The 27,487-nt window shown below is 39.0% G+C and overlaps 1 protein-coding gene across 3 annotated transcripts in view; it reads left to right on the top strand.

Annotated features, from left to right (window-relative positions):
- The window catches only part of IL1RAPL1 (interleukin 1 receptor accessory protein like 1), an 881,005-nt gene that overhangs the window by 830,441 nt on the left and 23,077 nt on the right, over nt 1–27,487 (top strand). For all 3 annotated transcript variants that reach the window (XM_087721827.1, XM_087721828.1, XM_087721826.1), the window contains exons 7-8: nt 3,600–3,732; nt 4,835–4,980. In XM_087721827.1, coding sequence (XP_087577953.1) covers nt 3,600–3,732; nt 4,835–4,980 — 279 coding nt within the window. The remainder of the gene's footprint in view (nt 1–3,599; nt 3,733–4,834; nt 4,981–27,487) is intronic.

The raw sequence follows: 27,487 nt of genomic DNA, 5'->3' as shown, positions 1-27,487 counted from the left end.
CGGCAACCCAAAACTGTTAAAGTGAGGCGGCTGACCATTCAGCAGGCATGTTTATAATCATTTTCCGTTTCCTGTCTAAGGGGAACCACTTTAAGTGTGGGGTGTCTTCATTAATATAATCTGCCCCTTTCTCCTTCTGATGCTGTTTTGTAGGAGAGGGGAGAAAGATGGGTTCTCCCTTGGTGTGGTAGAGCCCTTCCGAAAGCCCCGGTGCTGTGTCCACCATAGAGGCATCCCGTGGGATGCCTCTATGTCGGACACAGCACCGGGGCTTTGGCGGGGCTTTCAGAAAGGCCCACCAAAGCCCCTGTGCTGTGTCCGACATAGGGCGGCTTTTGCCTGCTTGTCTCACCAGCCATAAACCTCACCGCACGTCACTGGTGCCCAGTTCTGAGGAGACTTGAGACTCTTTTCAAAAGAAGCTGTAAATCATTCAGTTGGCTCAATGTCACCAGGAATATGAGAACTAGCAGGAGGTTATTTTTATTTGTCTACTTGGTATAACCAAATCTATATTTAGATTGATAATAGACATAATATACATTGCCATGAAGAGTAAGATTATTATACCCTCCAACTATCCATAAATTAAAGCACATTATTTTATTAATATTATATCTATTTGGATAGATAAATAGATCATGAGAGGTTTGATTGCTATAAAAATTAATTCCCAGAGTTTTTTTCCATTATGCTATCTATTATATTGTTACAGGTGTATATCAACCATTCCATGTTTATAAGAATGTTGTCCTTCCAGATTTCTCTTTTACCTGAGGAAAAGAAAAAGGGAAATATATTTTTCCTTAAGGAATGGTAGAAAGGGAAACTAGATATCAACCACTTCCTGCCTTTAAGAGGGCTTGCAATATTCCATGAATGGTTGACCCATGTATGACCTTGATCATGGGAAGGATTTGTTTTGGTTGTCTGCTGTAGCCACCTACACCAGCTACCTACCATGAAAATTCCTATTCAAAGGGAATTCTTAACACTCCTTAAAAGAACATTAGTTTGTGGTAGATATTTTTGAAGAAAGACTTTAGCTTTATATCTAGAGAGAAAAATTGCTCTGCAAATCCACATTTCAATTTTTAGTCCTTTGTTTACTGTATGATTGAAGTGTTTTTACATTTGCTATCTAAATATATTAGTGTGTGTTTTAAGTAATTAAATTATAAAAAAAATAAAAATTGGAAAAGAACATCCCTTCACACACAAACACAAAACAGTTTTAACTGGCACAGAGCAGAACATATATGTGTAGAGTAGACCTAGCAGCATGTAAGGGAACATGGAGGTAATCTAGTCCAACCCCTTCCCAAGGCAGGAGTCCTTCCTTCTCTTTGAGAGCTGTCAGTGGCAGTCATGAGGGAAATGTGTGTGTGTGTGTGTGTCTCTGTGTGTGTGTGTGTGTGTGTGTGTGTGTGTGTGTGTGTGTGTGTGAGAGAGAGAGAGAGAGAGAGAGAGAGAGAATGAGAAAGAGAAAGAAAGAAATTTGGAGAGAGAGCTAAGAAAGAAGGAAGGAGGGGAGGGAGGGACATAAAGAAAGAAAGAAAGAAAGAAAGAAAGAAAGAAAGAAAGAAAGAAAGAAAGAAAGAAAGAAAGAAAGAAAGAAAGAAAGAAAGAAAGAAAGAAAGAAAGAACTTATTATCACAATTGGGCCCAAAATTTTGGTTGCTAAGCAAGAGCGTTGTTAAGTGAGTTTCACCACATTTTCCAACTTGGCCACACCTACCCAGTCACATGACCACCAAGCCACTCCCACCCAGTCATATGACCACCAAGCCACACCCACAAAACAGGCCACACCTACAGAAGAGGTTCTAAAAAATTTTGAAACCCACCACTGACTATGCACCACATACTGATTGATAGAATGTGATATTTAATGGTGTTTCATACTCATGTGTGTTTTCTTTTCTCATTACTGAATAGTTTGAACTCTGCAAATATGTATGTGTTTTGCACACTTGAACATGCGATTGTGCATGCTTTGTATTTATCAACTATTTTTAATCTAATAATAGTTCTAGTGACATTTTTAGCTGCACAGTTTCATGCTGCTTTGATAATCTGAGAACTGGGTCTCACAGTTCTCTGGGATGAAGTTGAACTTGACAAAATGAGGAACTCACTTCTTTTACTCTTTCCATAAAACCTGACATTCAGATGACAGCAAGCAAAATAAAGCAAATGAAGAGGAGTACCCAACATAAGGTGATCAGACGTCCCGCTTTTGGCGGGACAGTCCCGATTTTTCAAAATTTGTCCCGTGTCCTGCGGCGTGTTCAAAAAGTCCCAATTTTTCCAAAAGAAAGAAAAGACGCTGAATCATCAATTTTAAAAAGGACGCCGTTAAAAAAAAGTTTTTATTTCTCTGAAGTGTCATTCCCGATGTGGCCTTTAGAGGGCAAGGCTTCCTCTCCTCTTGCGTGTGCACGCGCCAACGCGCGATGTTTTTGCGACAGCCATCCGGCAGCCTCAGCCAGGGGGCCTTTCCGGCGGCAGCAGCACAGCGAGGAGGAGGCTTGGTCTCGGGCCAAGCGGCTCAGCCATCAGAAGTTTTTTTTTTGCCCGCTTCTCTCGGGTGCCGCTCTCCCTGCAGCCATGCCGAGCAAGCCGCCATCAGCAACCTGGTCTGGGTGAGCCGAGGGGAGGCAGGCGGGGATCTGGTTTGGAGAGGCTGGCGATGAGAGTGGCTTTTGAAAGGGTTGGGGGGCATTGTGGGAAGGCAATCGGGGGAAGGCTTTTCTTTACAGCTCAGGTGCTCCGAGCGCCCGCCCCTCAATGGTGTCCCGCTTTACCCATCTTAAAATCTGGTCACTTTACCCAATAACATGTCAGGAAATGCAATGATCTAGGCAGAAGTTGTCGCTGAGCTAGTTAACTATACTTGCAGGCCTTGGATGATCTAGCCACTTCCCATAACAACTATTTTTTCTTACTAGTAATAAAATAAAATATTGAGTTTCTTGATTTTTAAAAACATTTTATGGACTTTGAAGGTGTCTTACAATATATAAATGTGGGTTTTTTTGTTTAAAGGAAACCAAATAACTAATTTGTTTTTGAATAATTGTCAATAAAATAATATTTTAGTTGCTTCAGGTATGTGTATATTGAGTAGAAAGAATAGGCTTGCATTATTTTAAAATATCAGATATTGCTTTGAAATTATCAATTACATATTTGGTCATAGGCTGTAAATATTTTGGGACTAATGCATAAAAACTTCCATATTTGATTTCTTTTATAATGTGTATCTTCAAGTACATTAAACATATGCAAGAGAAGTGACATTTATTATGTAAAATTGTTCTATAACATTCATTTAGGAATTCATTAATTTTATGTTTGGAATGACCCCGATATTTTCTCCTTTCTTTCCTTCCTCCTCCACCCTAACTTTCTTCTACTGAGCATGTATTATGCTCATAATTTGGTCAAAAATGTTTGTAATACATAAGAATCCTAAAGTTAACTTTCATGTAATGTAAGATTTATATGATAAACTATTACTTTATTGTCAACCCAGTAATACATTAGTTTTACCAGTTCGAGTCTAATGTATTTTCTTTATTAATGCTTTTCTCCAGGCCATTCTCCTAATCTAACTTGTCGAGCATTCTTTGGATACAGTGGAGAAGTCAGTCCTTTAATGTATTGGATGAAAGGCGAAAAGTTTATTGAGGATTTGGATGAAAGTCGGGTTTGGGAGAGTGATATTAGGTAAAAAATATATATACATATGTTTTGTCAAGACTAATTTCTACTTTTCTTAAATGAATAAAATACTATTTAAAAGAGGAATAGACATTATTACAGAGCACAAAATCATCTGAGCCTTGTTCTTTTGCAGGATGATTATTGAGAATGGCATAGAAAATTGATGTTTCATACAAATGTATGCGTGTTGGAGAATTTTAATCTTTATTTTTATTTTGTTTCTTTGTTTTTTTTCTTTTCTTATTCTGGGTAAGCTACCCGGAGTCCTCCGGGATTGGGCGGCCTATAAATTCAATAAATTAAATTAAATTAAATTATATGCAATTATTCCAAAACTGCTAGTTTTAGAATCTAATGTTGAAGCAAGAATGAAGATTCAGCAACTGTAAAATGTTTAGAAACTATTTACATGATAAATTGTGTGTGTGTGTCCATGGGTGTGTGTGTCTATTATAAATTGATTACTTACACAAAATCCTTTTGTGATATTCATTGGTATGTTTCTTAATCTTTGGAAATAGTGGTAATTTCTTTTGGTGTTTATATTTGTGGATATATGTTGTTTTCAAACAAACAAGTATTATGTGCATAAAGAATTATAAACAAAGTATGAATTTCCAAAGAAAATTATTTCTCCTAAATTACTCAAAGAAATGCATCCATCTTCTGAGAATATTAACATTGTTACTTAATCTTTAAAAATGGAATAATCCAGAAATATATTTTATTTTTTAAAAATAGAATATATTTCACCTTAATTGCAAAAAAAATTAGGTAATTGTTTTCACAAAACCTGTTCTATTTGGTTCAATTTTTTTAATCTTAAAAAGGGTTTTAAAAGATAGTTATGGAACAAGAACAACTGTTGATATTTTAGCAAAAAAAATGTTTATAAAAATCAATTTAATTCAGATCTCATTAGCATCTACAGATGTGTATAAATATATATTGATAATAAGGTAAACTAGTGGTTTAATTACATCAATGTACTTTTTTTAAAATAAAGATCATATTAAGATTCCTTCGATTCCTTCCAAAAATATTGTTTTTCAACAATTTTTCAGTAAGCAAAAATATTTCAACAAAATATTTTTCTTTTTATTAGAATCCTTAAAGAACATCTTGGAGAACAAGAAGTTTCCATCTCATTAATTCTTGATTCAGTGGAAGAAGGGGATCTTGGAAATTACTCCTGCTATGTTGAAAATGGATACGGCCGCAGACATGCTACAGTTATTCTACTTAAGAGGGGTGAATATATCTATCATCTATCTATCTATCTATCTATCTATCTATCTATCTATCTATCTATCTATCTATCTATCTATCTATCTATCTATCTATCTATCTATCTATCTTCACTATTGTTATATTCCATATTGTATAAAGTTGTGTTCCTGAAAGTATAAATTAATTTTCACTTTCTTTAGGATGGCATTTTAAATAAATAACAAAGAAATCAATAATTAAATGTGGCTGTTTGTTGAAAAAATACAGTTCAATAACTTTTTAATAATTATATTTATACAGGAAATGCATGTAACAAGTGGAAAATTAATAAGTATTTTCTGGTAGGAAGTTATTGCTATTAGAATTTTAATGTCTAAAACAATAAAAAAACAGTAAAAAGTAAACTAATCTAGTAGTGTTAAATGTATTTTGCAAGTGGCACAAACAACCATGGGTAAAACTTTTTGTGCTTATAGAGTATAACTTAACAAAAAAAAAATTCTTATTCTTAACTCTGTTCTAATTATGTTTAAAACTTGCCATTTACTGGGATTAGAATTTAAATAGCTTCTTTGTTTATTTATTTGTTTTATTCCTTTGCCAAAACGTATGGCTGTAATCTAACCTATACGAACAGTGACACTGATCTAATAACTTTTGATGATACTACAAAGGTTCTGCAAAGATACTAGCTTTAAAACCATAGTAACATTTCTTAATGGTATTTTTCTTGCTTGGTCTTCCATTTTTAATATGTAAAGATTTGTTAGGTGTTAGTTATCAAATTTTAGGTTTTTAGACTTTTCGCAATTTAGTAATTCCTATTAATTGTAATTATATATTACTTTCTACATGTAATAGAAAACCATATGTTGCTTTGAAATTATCAATTAGATATTTGTTCATAGGCTGCAAATTTTTGGGGAGTAATGTGCCCCCCCACCGAGCTCCATTTTCACTGGCAGAGGTCTAGTAAAACAAACTAAAAGCAAAACAAAACAAAAGGAGAAATGTTTCCCCTTTTTGCATTTGAGCATCCAAGAAGGAACAGGAAAGGAGAAAGGGAAAGAGGAAAGACAAAGCGAAAGAAGGAAAAAGGGTAAGGGAGGGAGCAAGGAAGGAAAAAGAAGGAAAGAGGGGAAGATAAGAAGAAAGGAGAATGAAGAGGGAAGTTAAAAGAAGAAAAGGAAGGAAGGAAAAAGAAGGAAGGAAGGAAGGAAGGAAGGAAGGAAGGAAGGAAGGAAGGAAGGAAGGAAGGAAAGTTTAGTACTCAGCCACCAGCAGTTCTGCTGCCTTTTTGCCACCCCCTTGTCTCTTCCTCCTCACCTCTCCTGGTGGTCTCCCATCCTATCGCTGAGGATGCCTGGGTTACAAAGCTGGGTCTCCTTGCATGGAGTAGGAGTCGCCCACCAAGACATACCCACCAAACCATGCCATGTCCACTAAGACATGCCACACCCACCAAGCCATGCCCACAGAACCAATAGAAAAAAAAATGAATCCCACCACTGATTAAAACCCCCAACTAATTGCCAAGCTTTGCGAGAGAAACTAATTAAAATCAAATAACAAAATACACAAAACAAGCCTCTAAATTTCAAAATGCTATAGAACAAACTGTATAAAAATCCACGTACTAAACAAATCAAGTGGTCAGCTACCCAAAATCACACATGCTTGGTGGTTTTGTTTCACCATTAAACCATCTTTCCAATCAGCTTCCATGTTTCCATGTTTCTCCCTACTTGGAACTGAACCAGATGGATATTTCTTCCAACATATCTATACAAAAATGAAGCTTTTTATGAGCTTAAATTGATGATTTCTTGAGTATTTATTTTGTAAGTAATCAATTATGTTTTACATTTCATAAAGTAGTGTTAGGAAAAGAACCTGGGTAAATAAAAAGGAAAAATCCTACTGTATTCATTACAAGTTGCAACTGTAGAACCTACAACTCTTCATACTACTATGTAGCAATATCTTGTACTATTGTTAATTTTCCTTAAGATTACAAGGTCTTAAAGATATCCTCAAGGTATGATAAAAAAAGGAAGAGGGTGGCTATAATAGTGCAATTGAAACTCAGCCTTTTTTTTTCAATGTTTATGTGAAGTTTCCAAAAGATGACCTAATTAATTTACGAGCCTCGAGACAAAGTTCAAAAGAAATCCATTCATTTATTAGGATCACATTTTTGCATGTTCTTCTGTGGAGCCAAAACTTATATCCGGTTAATGGTCTTTGCACTTTACCCCTAACTCTCCCCTCCCTCAGTCTGTGTCATAAATCATATCCACCAATGAAGTTGTAGAAATATGAGATCCAACTGTGGCCGAAGGTATGCATGGAATCCTCCCTCCAATGTCAACTTGATAATAGTCATGGTAACGCTTTACAAATTGACAGTTTATAATCTATGAAACACAAATAATCTGGCAGAACTTCAATCTCACCATCCAGCATGTTGACTATTTTTTAACCGTAGCATTACAAGAATATATGTTATGTTATGTTATGTTATGTTATGTTATGTTATGTTATGTTATGTTATGTTATGTTATGTTTATAAGACATCAGAACTTATTTGTTTTTAATTACATTTTAATTAATTAAATTAAAGAAATGTAGATTCTAAATCTAAATTTTATCAAGTTGTTGCAATAATTAGCAGTTTGTTTACATCTCTGTTGACACATCTAGTTCTATTTCACTAAATGATTGTAGCAATTCATCAGTGTACTTATTTATTGAATTTAGTATTGGAATATTTGAAATACCTGTCTCTTAAAATTCATTGTTTCCATTTCTTTCTTATAAACTATTATTTTTAATCCACATTAAATTCAGTTTTACTCAGTAGAACTTGCTTGCTCCTCATCAATATTGTTTTCCAACTCTATAATTGCAGATAACTTTATAATTACATATTTACCCCATCATCAAAAATGTCCTCTAAAATAGTATTATTTATTTTGTGCTAATGCCCTTTACTATCCAAATTTCAAAGTCATCAGTTTGTTCTGATAACAGTTGCTTAGGTATAAAAAAGTGATTTACCATGAGAAAGGATTCTTTTAATTAATTTCAAAGTCTTTAATTCAAATACATTAAAGCCTCCAAGCCACTTAAAACCTTCTAAAATCAATACTGTAATCATCCTGTTACTGCATATTCTCCACAAAAATATTTTAATGCATAAAATTTTAACCTCATAATTTTCTTTGTTAAATGATTGAAAGAGAACCTACCCAGCAAATACAACCTGATTTGTAGTTCTGAAAGTTTTCAATCTTTACGAGCAACAAAATTACTCTAAAATGCTTTAAAAGATTGTGCTTTGCTCAAAACCTAAGACCATTGAAGACTACATTATTGGCTCTGAGCTTAATGGAATGCCACGACTTCCACAATAAAACCACAGGTCCGAGATCTGAAAATTATAGTCATCTGACTGAGTTTAAAATTAAATTTAAAATTACATTTAGATTGCTGCCCTGTATTCCTTTTGCAATCAATTATTACCCCCAGATCATTTTTGGAAGTACTATCTAGGCATCCCTATCCTAGGTATCCCTGTGCATTTCATTTTTGTTTCCCATATGAATAACTGTATTGACATCCATTAAATTTCATTCTATGACTTTCAATCCATTAATCTAATTATTCAAATAATTTGATTTTGAATTTTGTTTCTATTTTCTTAACTGTCTCAATCAATTCTGCAACTACTACACGTTTTATAACATTCTACATATTTAACATTATCAAAATAGGGAAGAGGATCCAGAGATGATACTTCCAGCACCACATACTATGTTTCTTCAGTCTGTTGAAAGAATGATGGAAATCCATCTGCTTATGAACTCCTAGAGTACTTCTTAGTTGCCAGCGAAGAAAATAAGATGTTAAATTAACTAGCCTTGATTTGATATATCAGATGTTTCATTTTCTAATTATGACATCAACAACTGAGATGGTTTCCTTTTCAATGAAGAATAATTGTGTTGATATTTAAATAACCACTATCCTATCAAGAAATAAATGGCACTTAATTTTTTTGAATGAATAAATCTCTTTCTGCTGAAGAATGATTTAACACTGCATGTTGCACAGAAAATGAAGGAATGATTTTGTCAGGTCCCAGATATTTGTACAGGGACGCTGGCATTTTGGTGAGAAGAAGGTAGGTGGAATGGAGTGATCTGTATATGAAGTTTCTGTTTCTGTTGCCTGCATTACTGTGCTAATCTCTATATGAAGTTTCTGTTTCTTGCATTACTCTGTTAATCTCTATATGAGGTTTCTGTTTTCCTGAAATGATGTAGTGTGGAAGGGGTTTGGTTAGCATTGCTTTAAATAGCTGGTTTTAAGTGAGAAGCTTCAGTTCTTGTCTAGATCTCTTGTTATCACAAACCTTTCAATGAAAGCTCTTTTTGGAACAACTGCAGTTTCAAGAGTCCTGCTTTCTTGGGAAGATTGGAGAGGCAAGACCTTACATTAGGCAAGACCTGCAAACTGGTTAAGCGAGAGAGGTAACAGCCATACCATGGGGACTGTGCACACCATGCCTACTCAGGGGAAGAACCCCACCCCCAAAAAAATCTCAATTGAGGCCCTCAAGGCCTGGGTCAAGGTGAATATTGCCTCAAACACCTGTCAAGCCAAGGTGGTCCATCGGTGTTGGGAAGATGGAAGGCTAGGGTGGAAGAACCAAAGATGACACCCTCACCTGTGGCAGCCAATGTCCTGGTTGGAAGCAGGAGATGGGAGACCTTTATGACAATGATGAACAGGAAGGAGCCCCAGACCAGCCCAACCAACTCCTGAGGGAAGCCATGAACCTCATGAGGGAGGACACCTATGGCATGCAGATCCATGCTTGCGCTGCAGGCTAGTTAGGAGTACAAAAGGGGAACTACCAATGAACAAAAGGGATCCCCAACACCAGGGGCATTGGCTGAAACTGCAGTGGCTACTGTTGAACTCATTTCCACCATGGAAGCTCCGCCCAGGAGACATCTCAATGCAAAGCAGGGCTTGTGACTCGACTAGAGGAGGCTTCCACCCTTACAACGGAAGGTGCCCCCTCTTGGCATCAAATTCCATGGCAATTCCCAGCAACTGGGATTTCTCCTCACACACATACTGACCTACATGCAGGAGTATGGGAGGGATCTCCCTACAGAAGGTGTTGAAGATTGTCACCCTGGCTCTAGAAGGATCAGCTGCACATTGGTGATGGTGAGCCCTCCATAATGCAGATGCACTAGAGCTCTGCAACTTCAACTGTTTCATGACAGCCCTGAGATAGAGATTTAATGACCCCCTAGCTGACTGCAAGGCTAGAGACCACATAAGGCACAGACAGAGACACTGTCCAGTCACTGAATACATCAAAGAGTTTCGTGATCTGACTTACAATGTAGATTAGCCAGAGGAAATACTCATGAGTTGTTCAAAGATGGCTTAAATGATGACCTGTACAATGCATGCATTGCCTGTGGAGCTCCAGTCTGCCTGCACAGTGAGTGTGTCTTGGCTGAGGAAGTAGAAATTGACCAAGGTTGAATCCAGGACCACACAAACTGCTCCTGGAAGAGATCCCTGCCAGAAGGGAGAAGGGAGGAAACTAAATTTGTTCTGTCCCAAGCCTCTAATCTATACTGACGCAGATTTGGCTGTCTGCCACAACTAAGGAGGAAGATAAGCAACCCCTTGGCTAGGAGCCCAGAAAATTGTCTCTATGAAAACAAGGCTTGGACTCACGAAATTCTTTCACTACGCCTGGATTAATAAATTGTTGTATCCTGCAAAATTCCCCTCCCATTGCCCCACCTATAAGCTCTCCGGGAGGGGCCAATCAGTAGCCACCTGTTCCCTATTTCCTTCTTTGAGCCTTTTTCCAAAGCTGCTCCCTTTTCTTCTCAACCCTACGCATACGTATGTCAGGGACAGCCTCTCTCTGTTCTTCATCACTGCTCCCTGACTCAGAAGCCATCTGGTGGCCAACAGGACTCTCTAGTCTCTGCTCTGACTCCGAACACCCCCCAGAGTCTTCCTCAGCCTCCAGGGCAGTCCCATAGAGTTCATCGCTGTCAGATTCCAGCAACAGCTCAGCTGGCCGCTGTTATGCCACAACACTATCCCTCACTGCAGGGCCCTTCCCCCGGGTCTGACACTCAGGGTGTGGCTTAGATGGGAATTGCTCATGGAAGGCCTGCACCAAAGCAGGTTCATGGACGGAGGTCGTATCCTCCCAGGTAAAATCCTCCGGCCCATAGCCCTTCCATTCAATCAGGTATTGGAACCGTCCTTTCAGCCATCGGGAATCCTGGATACTGGCAACTTTGTACTCGGGCGGCTCCTCATCACCACGAAGCTGGGGATGATCTGGTCGGTGAAGAGGACAAGCTGGCTTCAGAAACAAGGAGAGATTGATGAAAGACCGGATGGACTTGCATCGAATGTGGCAACGCCAGGTGACCGGATTGATGACTGCTTCAACAGGAAACAGGCCAAGGTAACGGTGGTCTAACTTCTTGACCGTCCGGTCTGATGGAAGGTGTCTAGTGGACAGCCACACTCGATCCCCCACAGTCAATGCCGGTGTTGCACACCGAGATCTGTCCGCGACTCTCTTATAGTCCTCCTTGGCTTTATCCAGCCATCGTTGCACCACTTGATGGACCGCCTGTAGTTCTGACAGAAAGTCCTTAGCTGCAGGGACCAGTGACTCGATTGGGGAAAGAACCCCAAGGGGAGGGGAAAGAACCAAGGATGATACCCTACATTGGCCAAGAAGGGCGTCATTTGCGTGGATGTGTGCTGCGAGTTATTGAACACAAACTCCACCACTGCCAGGTAGTCTGCCCAATCATTTTGCTGCTGGTTCACAAAACAACTCAGGTACTGCTCTAAGATCCCGATCACTTTCTCTGTCCCTCCGTCAGTTTCTGGGTGGTATGCTGAGGACAAGCAGATTTTTATATCCAAGGCCTTCATCAGCCCTTTCCAAAACTGGGCTGTAAATTGCGTTCCTCTGTCTGACATGACCCTATCAGGTAGGCCATGCAGCCTGAAAACATGTTGGATAAACATGCGGGTAGTGGCGCGGGCTGTTGGTAATTTTAGACATGGGATAAAATGTGCCATCTTCGTCAGCATGTTCACCACCACGAACACTGTGGTAAATCCAGAAGACGGAGGCAAGTCTGTCAGAAAGTCCATAGAAATGCCCCCCAGGGTCTCTCCAGTGTCTTCAAAGGCTGGAGCAGACCTGGGGGGGGGGGCCTCACATCGCTGACTTGGCCCATCGACACCATACACAAGACGTGACTTAAGATTGTATCTCATGTCCCATAGTGTTCACCACTGTCAGATTCCAGCAACAGCTCAGCCGGCCGCTGTTGAGCCACAACACAAAACTCTCTCTGCCCCACCACATTCAGCTGCCTTCTTCCATTGTGGGGATGAAGGCCACTGTTCAAATGAGTGTCGTGTGAGAATGTCCACTCAAAAGGGAGAGAAGCAGGTCAGAGGAAAACCCTCAAAGCCACCATCCTGTTCCAAAGATATTGCCTGGAAGACCCATGCAGTCATTGAGTTCCTGCTGGAACCAATTACGGTGTGAGGATCTCCAACCCCTCCATTGGATGAACCCAGTCATCTGGAGAATGACCAAGAAGACCATTTGGTGAGTGGGGTTGTCGAACCCTTTACAACCCCTATAATTCCGGTAACAAGGACAAAAGTGAGATTTAAGGATTGCTAGATTCGGTGCACGAGAAACCTAATAAGCTCAACTCTGGTCAGACAACTGGGCAATTAAGGCCACTAAAGACCCCAGTCTCATTTTGCCAACTTGATGGATCCATTGCAGGGGGTGCCCTGGCCACATTTGCCACTGAACTGCTCAAACTAACAATGGTAAATCACTCCAACGCCATTGCTTTCATTGTGGCATCAGGGATGGACTGGGCCCTAGTTCTGGGGCTAATGTGGTTAAAGAAATGGAACCCTAGGGTGGACTGGACAGAGGGAACCCTCCAATTTCCTAATGATGAGTTAATTTGGAACCAGGAACCCCACCAGACTGAAATACCACAACGTGAGGAGGTAACTGTGGCTGTGGTGAATGGAGCCCTATTGGGCATCCCCAGGGAATTCCATGATTTGATGAATGTTTTCAAAACAGCAGCCTCATATGAACTCTCCTCCCCCCATAGGTCTACAGATTTTGCCATCGAGTTTTTACAGTGGGACGACTACCTAAGCCAAAATTTTACATGATGACTGGAACTGCATGAACTGCAGCAATTCATACATAAAAATCTTGAGCATTGGTTCATCGAACTGGCAAGATCCAAGGTGGCCATCCCCATCTATTCTGGGAGAATGACAGCTTGTTATGTTTATGTGTGGATTATAGGAATTTAAATGCTATTTGCAAGGAAAATCTTTATCCCCTACCCTTAATGAAGGACATGTTGGCCGTTCTGGTGAAACTAGACTTGTGGGAGGCTTATTACCGGATCAGGATCCCAGAAGGGGACGAATGGAAAACAGTGTTTAATTGTCCATTGGGATGTTTTCAGTTCAAGGTTTTGCCATTCAGATTCCAAGAGGCACCCGCCATTTTCATGCAGCTAATTAATGAGATGCTACATGAGCACTTGTATAAGGGAGTTTTGGTTTATCTTAATGATATGTTGATTTACACTGGAACTAAGACTCAACATGTTAAATTGGTGTGGGAGGTTTTGAAGAAATTAAGGGTAGCTAAGTTGTTTGCCAAACTCTCCAAATGTGATTTTCACCAAGATAAGATAGATTACCTAGGGTACAGAATCTGTCAACAGGGGGTGGACCCTGCACAAGTCAGAGCAGTCCTTGAGTGTGGAACACCCCCCCCCCCCGCCATACTTGCAAACAATTGTAGAGCTTCTTGGGGTTCGCTAGCTTTTATAGGCAGTTTATCCCATTTTTCCCAAATAGCATTGCTGATTACAAATCTCTTAAAAACCAAGGGGGTACATAAAGCGAAACCTAGCCAACCACTGAATTGTACTATGGACTGCCAAGGGTTGGTACATATATTTCATCAATTGTACCCTGACAAACCTAATTGATTTTATGTTTCCTTTGTCTCCCCTTCCCTCTTTTGTTTTCTTTCAGATGGGCTTCCTGCTTTTTCTAGGGGAGGGGGCTGTATGTCAGGTCCCAGATATTCCTTGAGGGATGCTGGCATTTTGGTGGGAGGAATGGGGGAAGGAATGGAGTGATCTGTATATGAAGTTTCTGTTTCTTGCATTACTGTGTTTCTGTTTCCCTGAAATGATGTAGTGTGGGAGGGGTTTGATTAGCATTGCTTTAAATAGCTGGTTTTAAGTGAGAAGCTTCAGTTCTTGCCTACAAGATCAGAACCTTTCTATAAAAGCTTTTTTTGGAACAACTGCAGTTTCAAGAGTCCTGCTTTCTTGGGAAAAATGGAGAGGTAAGACCTTACAGATTTGACCATTCTGTAAAAGCATGTGTCTATTTTTATATCAATATTAAATTGTTTTTATTATTTATTACTATATTTACGCAGGAAATCTGTTTTATTGTTAAGGGGCAAGCCCTTCTGAGCAATTTAATGCAAGTCTTATAGGGAGGAAACTATGTCGAGCTTCCAACTCTAACTCTGTTTTGAAGGGCAGACTGTCATCTGTCTGATAAAGCTGAATAATAACTAGCATAATTTAATCAAAACATAGTGCTATAAAATATGAATAATGAGTTGAATAGTCAGGTAGTAGGATACTCATTTAATATCATCTTCATAAATATATTTACTAAGGAAGATTCCTAAAAGTAGCTGAGTGTTACTTATGGCATTTTTAAAAACAAATTAGAAATACTGTAGCTCTTAAATCTTCCTATAAGTTTCTGGTGGCATCAGTGCATTTGAATAGCTAGGAGGTAAACTTCCTACTGATCCAGGAAAGCATGAACAGCTGGGAGTTCATAATCTTTTTTGCTGGAAAAAAAATATCAAACAATGCACTTAAATTGTTAAGTGCAACTAATAGGCAAACTCATTAACAGGTCCAGATTTTTTAGCACCTGTCACAATGGGAAAGATTTGGCGAAGAAATCTTGGCTATTTGTCAAATAACTATCACCATTTTAAACAAGGAAAAGACTGATAGTTCATTGCATTTCCATAAATTTCTCATAATCTTTCTATTGTCACTATGATGCAGGAGAAAAAACTGAAGCATGTCTGTATTATTGAGCTAAGTTTAAATTTTTAATCCAGAATTTGAAGCAGCAGAACAAATTATATGAAAAAAGTGTTTGTAAAAGTGAGATAAATGATTCTCTGTCTAACATGTGTTTAGACAGCTGTGAAAAAGTGCACCTTTTCATGGAAGAGTAAATTAGGAACCAAGGAAGCCATGCAAAATAACATACTGTGAGAGCAATTAATATCAATGAATAGAATCTATATATATATAAAAGCCAAATCCACTCACTCATCATGAAATCTCTAGAACTGTTAAGCCTATAAACTCGAAATTTGTCACACATGTTCCTCTTGGCTGGTTTCCTGGCACTGAAATGCCTGTGATCCCATCACCTTTGGGGGAACGTTTATGATGGCCATCTGGGACATTGCACTTTACTGTGTAATGGAAGATAGCCATGGGAATGTATGTTTATTCAGCTCTCAGGGCAGTTGATAAAGGATACATCTTCACACTGATGTATTGGCTAGAATCTGCATTTTAACAAATGGGAGGGTTCTCTACTGCTTTAATTCTACTTGCATTGCCTAAGCGGATTCAGATGTTGCTTTGACTCTAATGGTTTCCATTCTTCTTAATAAAAGGATTCTTTGAAATACTCCATTTCAAGAGTCTTCACTTTCTTAAGTTAGGATAAGAGCCCTTACATAAAGCAACATCTCTACAAAACGGTCAACCCGCAGAGGCAACATTTGCTCTACCAAGGGGACCCTATAAACCATGTCCAAGCACAACAGCGAATAACTGAATGCTGGAGGGAGATGTCAACCCCCCCCACCAAACCAGAGGCCTGCTCCATGTACCCTGTCAGAGAGGAAGAGGTGAGCCTGGAGGACCCCAAAAAGCCCCGCTGGTCAATCGGCATCGGGACAAAAGACGGCGGTGATGGGAGGACCAGAGGAGTCACCCTCACCTGTGGTAACCAAAAACCAGGATAGAAATTGGAGCTAGAAGCCCCCTCTGACCAGGAGGAGCTAAATGAAGCCTCACTGAGAGAGGATTGCCTGAAGAGACATGTAACCCTGTTGGTGATGGAGATTTTGGAAAATCTCAACATCCGGGGGGAGCAGGAACAGCAACCAAGAGGCATTGGAAGGGCAGCAACCGCAGATGATGCCAAGAGAGCTAAACCCCCTCTGGGCCCTGCTGATCAAGCAGATGGCACAACAGCAACAGCTAGGAACCAGCAAACCCTCCCCCCTATTGTCGCATCGATTGGGGGGGGCGCTCCCAACCAACCCCAAAACCTCCTTCCCTTGGCGTGAAGTTTGATGGGAACCCCCAAAAATTGGAATTCTTTGTGGCACACATGCTCATCTACATGCAAGAATACGGGTGTGAAGGAGCTGCTGCCAGATGGATGGTGACCCTACATGATGCCGCTGTGTCAGAACTGCGGAACTTCGACCATTTCATGATGGCCGTGCAATGACGTTTCGAGGACCCCCTCACAGACCGCAAAGCACATGACCACAATAAAGTTGTGAAGCAGGGACGCCGGCCAATGGCAGAGTACACCGAAGAATTCTGAGACCAAGTGTGTCATGTAAACTGGCCAAGCTGGTTCAAGGACAGGCTGAGTGATGATCTCTACAATGCTTGCGTGGCCCGAGGTGCACCAAACCACTTACATGAGTGGTATCTCACTGCTGAAGAGGCAGAGATTGACATGGCCAGAAACCAGTACCGAGCTGGGTGAATGTGGAAGAAATCCCCACCCCAATGGAAGCAAGAGCCTTTCAGTCCACAAATGGCATCTTCTCCGAAAACCTAAGACAGTTTCAAGTGTGGAAATGGAGGGGCATTGAGCTGCAGAATGCTGTTTATAAGCACCAGCTAGGAAACCAGAGTGCCTATGGGGGGGGGGGGGGGGGACCTACGAAACCTGACCAGCATGGGAAGGAAACGGCCCTGAGGAGCAGGGAGATCATAGAATCTCCCCCTCTCCCATTGAGGAGGAAACCCCAGCTTCTCAGCAGGAGGAACCATACTCGTCCAGAAGCAATCCAGATGACGAAACACTGGTAAGCAAACCAATTAAACTGCTTAACCTCCCCCTAAGACTGTTTATCCCCACCTGGGAGAGGGGGATAAAAATCTCAGGTTTAGTGGACTCAGGGTGCACCCGCTGTTTGATCAGCCCAACCCTGGTAAGAAAGTTGAGGATTAATGTAAGGAAGCTGAAAAGCCCCATAGCTTTTTGCCAACTAGATGGGTCAATAGCAGGGGGGGAGCCAGCTTCATTTGCCACTGAGCCTCTACAGCGAGGCATCGGAAGCCACAATTTTTTTTTTCAAAACTGGATTTAAGGGAGGCTTACTACCGTATCAGAATTAAGGAGGGAGATGAATGGAAAACAGCATTTAACACCCCTCTTGGTGGCTATCAATTCAAAGTGCTCACATTTGGGCTCCAAGGGCCCCCTGCAGTGTTTATGCAATTAATAAGCGAAGTGTCACAGTAGCATTTATATAAGGGCTGTTAGGTATACTTAGATGACATTTTGCTATATTTTGAGACCAAGGCAGAACATATAAAACTAGTCTGGGCAGTTCTGAACAAACTTCGTTCTGCCAAACTTTATGCTCAACTGTCCAAATGTTAATTCCACCAAGAAAAAATTGATTACTTAGGGTACTGCATTTCACATCAGGGCATAGTAATGGACCCTTTAAAAGTGCAGGCAGTACTTGACTGGAAACCACCCAGAACACGTAAACAGTTTCAAAGCTTGAGAAGAGGAGCCAATGTCACAACAAGACATCGTGCGATCTCAATGCTCTGAGATCGCCGTCGATACTTTTGCCGCTGGGTGGTCGAAACAGACCTAAACTGTCCCGCAGAAATGGTGAACAGAAAGAATACGTCTTGCTGAACTCAGGGACATCACAAAGTCCCTGATTAATCCAAGAGAAGTTCTTCAAACCAGCGACAAAAAATCCAGCCATCAGGCTGATGAAGTCGGGGCTGTTCCAAAGCAGAAGGATACAGAAAGAGAAAGTGTTTCCAGCTGTTGAGGAATTTTAAAAAGAGACTGCCTATAAAAAATTTAAAATTAATTTAAATTGTAGAGCAGAAGAAATAAGTGGCAGAATTAAATTTGGAATGGTTTTGGACTGTGGGTTATCTTACTTTTTAAATGCTATCTTCATGAATGGAATTTATGCAAGCCTTTTAAAACGAATGGATTAAGTTTTCTTCTTCTATTTTTTTCTTTTATTATTCTTTGTAACCTATGGACTAAAATTCTCCTCTTTCATTACTGTGGGCATTCTTCTAACTCATTCAAATATCGGACTTTTTTTTAACATGAAATACAAAAAAGATACAAAAAGAAACAAAGAAAATTGCAACAATAACACTGCTACTTGGAGGCTGGAAGGTTTGTGTATTGGAAATGAAACACTTACTTTTCTCACTAATTATCCTGGCTTGGCACTCCAAGGTCTCACTGCTTGTTTATAGAGAGTGATAAGAAGAAAAGCATACAGATGTTCCTTTGAAGTATATCTTTAACCAGTGAAAGGAAAAATAAAATGTTATTGTGAATTTATGCTTAATCTTGTTAACCTTCCAAGCTAGAGTAGCAGTGTTTGTTAGCTGGAGATAATGGCACAATTTCAACAGCAGAAAAAAACTTTAAGTCTGCAAAAGATATTCTCAGAAATACAGAAATTATCAAATACATATGAAAGGATAGAGAAGAAGTTGGAAGACTTAGAGCATCTAAAAGCAAAATATGATGAAGAAGTTGGGGATGTTTATCAAGTGGAAAAAGTGGTGGTTAAAATCCTAAAAATCGAAGAGGAAAATGAATATAAAGAAATTAAATTTGCTGATATTTATGGTGATTGGTTTGTCTTTGAAAATGGAAAGAGTGAAATACTGAAAGAGGAACTAAATGAAGGGAAAATCTACCCCAGATGGCAAGATACAGAAGAAGAAATAAAAGAATTTATGGATTTAAAGAGAGAAATTTCATTAGCAATATCATTGATAACACTACCGACAATCAAAGATAAGCTGGTTAAGGAAACAGAAAAAGGGCATAGAAATTACATGAGAGATTTTATAAGCAAGGAGTTGCTAAGAGGAGTCCATACAAAGTTGATTAAGGAAATGACACCACCAATGGCAGAAGATATGAGACTGTTTTGCTACTGGAAAGATACAGGTTGATAGATGGAAGAGTATAATTTAAAACTAGTTAAACTTAGTGAAATTTAGTGACAATACATATAGTTAAATAAATAATTGATAATGATAATAATGTATACAACGTTTAGTGTTATGATAAGTTATAATTGGATATGAATATTGAATGGTACTCATGAAAGGAAGATTAGAAATCCTTTTGGATTATATATAAAGGTCAATAAAAAAGAACTAAGTTAGATACAGTTAAAGTCTTGATTATTAGGAAAATGTTATGATACAGGATATAGTTAAATAAAGGAGGGATAATGATAACAACGTATATATAGGTATGTGTACAACATAAGGAAACTGGATGTAAATTGTAAACAGTGATTTGGAAAGGACGATTAGAAAATTTTGTTATTAAATATTATGGATGTTTAGCCAGAATAGGACATAAGGATTCAGTGTTAATGGAGGATTTTAGAAATAGTAAATGAAATGCCAGTATTTGGTTATGTATTAAATCTTGGTATACTTTATGATGAAGGATGTTTAAACAATTATAGTCAAATTAAAATGGAGGTATGATCATGGTAACATGTATAAATATCTGAGTTAAAATACTTGAGTTAATATGAATTATGTTTGTTGACTGTGGAAGAGATGCACGAAAGTCTTTTTGTAACCAACTGATACACTTTCTACAGAATGTAAAGAAAGATGTGTTGTGTTTGTTTTGAAAATAAAAAATAATTTAAAAAAAAAAACAGTTTCAAAGCTTCCTGGGATTTGCCAACTTTTACCAGTTTATCCCCGCTTTCGCTCAGATTTCTCTCCCCATCACCAAGCTTTTAAAAACGATGGGAGAGGGTATCCCGAAACCGAAGCAGCCTCTGAACTGGACGATAGAATGCAAAGCTGCATTTGAAAAACTTAAATTGTTGTTTTCCGCAGAGCCAATTCTAAAGCACCTGGGCACAGAGAAACTGTTCATCATACAAGCAGATGCCAGCAATATAGCAATAGGAGCGGTCCTGCTTTAGAAAAATGAGCAAGACCAATTACAACCATGCGTTTACACATCCAAAAAATCGAATGAATCTGAGCAACGGTGGGCCATTTGGGAGAAAGAGGATTATGCAGTTCGATGGGCTCTTTTAACCTGGAGGCATTTTCTAGAGGAGAATAAGATTCCTTTTGAAGTCCGGACGGATCATAAAAATTTAGAAGCCCTAAAGACCCCAAGGAAACTCTCCCCAAAACAAGTGTGATGGGCTCAGTACTTAAAACAGTTTGAATTTACGCTCAGATATCTCCTGGGGGGGGGATTTTCTGGCACAAAACTGCAATACGATAGTATGAATCCAGATGTAATCAAACCCATGATATAAAACAATCAACTAGCCGCTAAAGTAACCACCAGATCCCAGGCAAAACAGGAAACTTTACGGACAAGGACACCACCCAAACTTTTAAACAAGCTTTAGCCACCAATGAATGGTTTTTGAGCCACAAATCCAGCTGCCTGATGAAAGATAACTTAACTTGGGTGGGAGGGAGGTTGTATTTTCCAACTAGCCAAAGACTGTATTTAATGGCAAGGTGCCACGACTCCAAATTAGCTGGACACTTTGGTTTTATGAAAACTTAACACCTCATTAAAAGGCAATTTTGGTGGCCATCACTAAAAAAGAACATAGGGAGACTATGTAGGTAGCTGCCCTATTTGTGCAGCAGCTAAAAGATACCAAGGGAAAATACCAGGACTATTATAGAAGGTAGCTGAAACTTCAGCACCCTGGAAGGAGATTGCTATGGACTTATAGCATTGTTGAACTACCAGAAAGTGCGGTTACAACAGGAGGAAGGGATGGAAAATAAAGCAACCCAAATTGTATATTATAATCTATTAAATGAAATAATAAATGTATAAGAATGACAAATGTAAAGAATAATAATAATTACGTGAATGTATACTTAAAATGGTATGTAAGAGAATTCTGGAAAAAAAGAAGAATTTTGCTTTCACCATCTTCTGTTCATGCTGATGCTCATGTTTGAGCTTTGTCAAGGTCAACTGTCTCTGCATACCAGAGGTGGGTTCTGGCCAGTACGCACCACCATGGGTATACCGGTGCCAGAAATTTGCCATAATTTTGCGTACCCATTCCACAGTGACATGGCCATGCCCCCTTACCAGTACGCTCCCCTGTCCTGCCCCCATTTGCAAGGCGCTTGTCAAAGAGAGGGAAGCGAGGGCGGAGCTTCTTCAGAGGACCTGAGGCAAGAGCGGCATTGAAGCCCTCTCTGAAGCAGCTGGAAAAGGTACGCGTGGGTCGAAGGGGGTGGGGAGGAATTCAAACTTCATCTTCCTGGTGCGGTGTGGAACTTTGGACAAAGGCTTGAGGGAAGGGCCCTGGCTCGCTCATGCTCTCTCCCTCGCTCCCTCCCTCGTGTAGTTTGATGCAGCCTGCAGTCAGTGAAACTGGACGTGTGCAGTTGGATTGGATATCTCTCCCAATGGCTTGAAAGCAGCTCCTCTGCCATTCCCCCCTAGTCAAAGCTAGGATCATTTCTTGTTTTAGCTTGTGGGACACAAAGTCCACAAAAACAGAGGAGGGGGGAAATGGAACATTGTACTCTCTTTTGTATTTGGAGCCATGTGTATTTGGAGCCACTGCTCTTGTGAGCTATAGGGTAACTTTTGTACAATGGGGTTGAAACCTTGGACTATGTCAAGGAATGCAAGTCCTTGCAAGTCCCCTTCTTACTTAGCTATTTGAAGTTCCATTAGTCGCCAAGTCGCCAAGTTCCCTAAGTTTCTGATAGGCTGTTAGGTATTTTGGGAAAGATATCAAATCTTTTGAACAGTGCTTTTTCCACTGCTTCTGCTGAGCTATAGCACTCATCAAGTCTGTCCCAGATTGTTTTAAGGCCTGTTTTGAGGTAGTTTATGCTTATGGTCCTGATTCATTTTGCATGCTCAGCAGATTTAATTTTGAGCCATTTAATTATTAATGCTATCTCCTCACTACATCACAAATCTAAGCCTCTGATGGCATTTTGGAAGAAAGATCACCAGGCTCTATAGCTTTCAGGATGATCATTAAACTTTTCAAGTCCTTGTGTGACTAGCTCATGTTGTACAAGGAACTTGGAAGGTCTATGGTGGCTTGATTAGCCGGTTGTGCATTGCTATGGTGAAAAGGTGTTGGGTAGTTATATCTTTTAGTAGTCTCTGGTTTCTATATTGCTCTGGCGTGAAAGCTAATCCTGTAGGATAATTTGCAGCCTCAAGTACCTTGGGTGTGGTGGGGTCTGCTGTTAGCTTGTAGTGATGCTGAGTAGCATCTTTCGCTTGTTTCTTTTTTTTTTATTTTAATTTTTTTTATTAACAAACATGTAAAATACAAACACACAAAACTTAGACGTACACCACATTTACACAATACAATACAAACAGGAGATTCCTGTTCTTTCTAATAGCAATTATTAATCGATACCGCTCACCTTATATTATTTCCCCTTCTATTATATTTCATTTGGATTTCACCATTCTTAACCCTCTTATTTTACTCATAACTATTATTTTTGAGTTTTGTTATATTCCTTTATTAATTCTTGTTTCTTTCCTCCATTCCACTCCTAGCTCTTCCAATATTATTTTATTATATTTGTATAGCTCCACCGGTATTCCATCTGGTCCTGGGGTTTTATTATTTTTCTGGTTTTTCAGGACTAATTCCACTTTGGCTAACGTTATTTGCCTGTTTATCACCTCCCTTTGTTCTTTTGAGATTGGTGTTATCTTTTCTGTGTTTAAATAATGTTTTATTTTGATTTCCTCCATACTATCTTGCGTGTATAGTTTTGCGAAGTATTTATGAATAATATGCTTCTTTTCTTCTGCTTTGTATTGAATTTTTCCCTCATCAACTTTTAATTGATATATCATCCTTTTTTCTCTTTCATTCTTCAATCTGTATGCCAGCCATCGTCCAGGTTTGTTGGCTTGTTCAAAGTAATTTTGTCTGGCCGCTTTAATTTTCTGTGTTAATTCCTTTTGAGTTATTAAGTTGATCTTATGTTTTATCATCTCTCTTTTTTCTTTTTTAGTTTTATTCTTTGGGTCTTTCCGTAGTTCATCTTCAGCTTCCATAAGTTCTTTTTGCATACATTCTTGTTGCTCTTTTTTTTTTCTAGTTTTCCTCGCCATGTAGGCAATCGTAAGGCCTCTTGTGTATACTTTCATGGTGTCCCAGAGATTTTGAATTGAGGTGACTTCTTTTTTATTTATTCTAGAAATATTTGAATTCATCATCCATCTTTTTCTTCTTCTTTGACCTTTCCATCTTAATTTTATTGGATTATGATCTGCCCACTCATTTACTTCTATTTCAATTTTGTCTAATTGATTACATAGACCAGATGAAATCCAAGTCAATTCTTGATAGGGACTGGTGGGGGTTTGAATAAAAGGTATATTGCTTTCTTGTTTTGTGCCTTTCTCTCCAAATATCATGTAATTTATATTCCAGTACCATCTCAAAAAAGGATTTGGGTAATGTATTTTTTTTATTTTTATTTTTGCTTTCATAGTCCATTTTTTTAATTCCACTATTGCATTATAATCCCCATTTAAGCAAATATTTTCATATTCTAATTCGTTTATTTTTTTTTTTTATTTTAAATATTTTATTTCATTTTCATTTTCATTTTCATTTTGTACAATCACTTATATACTGTGCAAAGAAAAAAGGAAAAAAAAAAAAAAAAACCCCAACATAACACTTCATTCCCCCATACACCCTCTCTTCTCCCCCTCCAACTTTCCTTTCACCCCTCCAACATTCCCCTCTTCTACTTCCCTTCCCCCTCAGACATCTCCCCCTCCCTCCATTTACCCTCCTTACATTCCCTCTCACTCCCTCTTTACTTCTCCCTTCTCTTTCCCTCTTCTCCCCACTTTGGTGTATCCATACAATTCAATTTGTTTTTTACAATAAAAGTAGAAAAAGAAAAAAAGAAAAAGAAAAAAAAAACGGCAGTACACAAGTGAATTCTTATTGTTCTAAGGATTGAAACTGTAATTCCACCCTCCCCCCTCCCCCCTATAATCCCCCCTCCCTAACCCCCTTACGGCTTCGCAGGTCCCATGCCCGGCATAATTCTTTAACAAGCATTTAAGTATAATAAGGCCAACTAACTTTAAAATTTAAAAAAAGTAAGATAAAAGTAGCCAAAAAGAAAAAGGAAAAATAGTAGAAAATAAGAAATAATAAAAAAAAAAAACACCCACACTCACACACAAAAAGGAGAAAGAAACAAAAAGGGTCATAAGCCCACTACGTTACCACAGCTTCCCATTATCTATAAATCTTAATCAATGTGACTCATTCCAAATTTCGATTATTTTACTACTTGCAGGGTTTCAAACTATATTAGAGCCAGGTAAGTTGATCAGTTAGAATTCCCCAACTAAAAATCTCCTTGCTTTGTCTATCTATTCAAACCTTTAATTTATCTCCTTTTTTATCCAAGTATCCAAACCTTTCTATAACACCATTAACTCAAATACTTCTTTCATTTTTCATTTCCAACACCTCCCTTTCTATCCTTACCCACCTCCACATATAAATTTTTAACCTTCCACCCTGCCTTTATCCATATCCACATATATATTTTATCCATATTCGTTGCTCCTCCCATATTTACTCCACTTTCCTGAAGATTCTCCGACCAAACTTTCTTAACCTTATATTGATATAGCAACTCAAACAAACATCAGCTTACGTTCTAGCCCCATGTAATCTAATTAAACTTTCGCTGCCCTTCCCTCTCCCACGCACCTCCCAACTCCGTTTGTCCCAAACCACAACTCAAAAAGATCACAATTTCCGCTCTCTTCACCTAAAAGAATAGTTCATGCACAATTAAAGTTAGAGTTCAAACAAAATTTCTGTACAATATATGTCCCCAATCAGCAACGCTTCTTTCAGTCTCCATGTCTCATCATCGATATGCCACTTTTCCATTTTATCCCAGACGGAAATCATAAAGCTTTAAAAACATCGCTAGTCTTTATTCTTTAGTCTTCTGCCCTTCCGGAAGAGAAAAGCAACACGCTCCACCTTGTAGCCACGTGTCTCGCTGTTTGTCTTCTCCTTCTCCCTGTCTCTCCCCAGATCCGGATGAATCAGGAAGTCCCGCCTTCAGGGTCTCGTAGTAAAATTTTCGGGCTTCACAAACAGAGTTAATGCGGTGTTTTTGGTCGCCAAATGTAACTGTAATACCAGCTGGGACTTCCCATCTATATGAAATCTGAGAGTTTCTGAGTTCTTCGGTTAAGAAAGCATACTGTCTCCTTGTTCTTAACATTTGAAATGGTATCTCCTTAAAAACAATCAAGTCGTCCCCGTCAATTCTCAACCTCTTTCCGTAGAGCCTCTGTGTTATCTCATTTCTAGATTCCCTTGTAGTAAAGTATATTATTATGTCCCTCGGAAGCTGTCGCTGTTTTGCTACCCAGGAATTCTGGCGGTAAATTCTTTGAATCTGCCAATCAAAGTTAAGTCCCGGACTTCCCACCAAGCGGCTGAAAGCCTCAAAGAATGTCTGTTTCAAATTCTCCTGTTGGTTTTCACGCAGCCCTCTAACACGTATAGCAAAGGCAGACTTGTTATAATTTAATTTGACAAGTTCTTTTTGTGCAGATTCAATTTCCTGTTCTAACGTTTGAATTTTTGATATCAGATTAAGGTTACTTTCTTCCAAAAGTTCCAATTTGTCCTCCGTTTCAGCAATATAATCTGTCATGACTGTCATTACTCCGATTATATCCTGCTTTGCCTGAGCAATTTTAGCATCAAATTCATCAGATAAATCCGAAATCAGTTGATTAATCTCCTGTCTGAAATCATTAAGCGTTTTAAGAAGGAATTCTTGTGTTAGCAAATCTCCCGTGGAGGGTGTAGGAGACAAGGGTAGCGGCTTCATGGCATTTTTTGGAGATATATTATTAAGGAGGCGCTTCTGTTTAAGTTTGGGAGCCATTCCAGAATAAAAATAAGAGACAAGCAATCCAGCGAGCCAAAAATCAAAGTCTGTGCTCCCCTCAGATAATCTTTTAGCAATTAGTACGGAGAAGCCTTCAGGAGGGTAGGGTCAGCTAGCTGCGTCAGATCAAACACAAAAGCTACGAGATCGCCATCTTGTGACGCAGTTAAAAAAAGAAGAAAGGGAGCCTTTTGCGAGATTGAAGCTGGTATTTTAAATAGTAATAGAGAAAGTTCCTCGGGAATGTTCCCCGCCCGAATTGGCTTTTAAATAGCTTAGTTTTGTCCTGGGGGGGAGGCAATCTGCCTAGGCTGCAAAAAAAAGCAGCGCGGAAAACTGGCCGGAGTAAAGGCTCAGCTAATGTTGAACCTCTTCTCCATTCACAGCAAAAAAAAAGCTATGAATTACAAAGAGATCCTAACGACTGACCTTCTCCCTGCCCCTTTCTGCCAGAAAGGGGAGATATCTATAGATCTTATAAGATATACGAACCAGAGTCCTGGCAGGAGCTTTACTTAGCTCCCGACGGCGGCAGCCCCTCCCCTCGAAGCCCCCTAATTCGTTTATTTTGTTGTGTAATTTCCTATAGAATTCCTCTTGTTTCTGATTTGGTGCATATATGACTATTAATAATATCAGTTTTTCTGTTGTCTCTAATTCAATCATTAGCATCCTGCCTTCTTCATCAAAGTAGACCTCTTTGGAGTTTATTTTTTCCTTTATATAGGTTGCTATCCCTCTTTTTTTAAATCTGCCAGTGCTATATATAATTTCCCTAGTTTTTTTGTTTTCCAGTAAGTTCTTATTGTTCCTTTTAAGATGCACTTCCTGTATACAAGTTATATCTACCTTCAGTTTCTTAAGTTTATTAAACATCTGTGCTCTTTTTTTAGTGCGTTCAGTCCATTCAAGTTTATCGAAATAATTGTTATTTCCTGGTTCATCTTTAGATGGGGTGTTTTTTGTTGCTTCTGGTTTGTATCTGACTTTTCCCTCTCGCGCCTTCCTTTTACTTCCTTGTTCTTCTACCCCTTTGCAGT

The sequence above is a fragment of the Thamnophis sirtalis genome, unplaced genomic scaffold (assembly GCF_051295495.1).
Source record: "Thamnophis sirtalis isolate CommonGarterSnake01/CBP01778 unplaced genomic scaffold, rThaSir2_p1.2 scaffold_8, whole genome shotgun sequence".
Classification (NCBI taxonomy): Eukaryota; Metazoa; Chordata; class Lepidosauria; order Squamata; family Natricidae; genus Thamnophis; species Thamnophis sirtalis.
The sequence above is the reverse complement of the archived record's forward strand: the minus strand, read 5'-3'. Positions and strand labels throughout refer to the sequence as shown.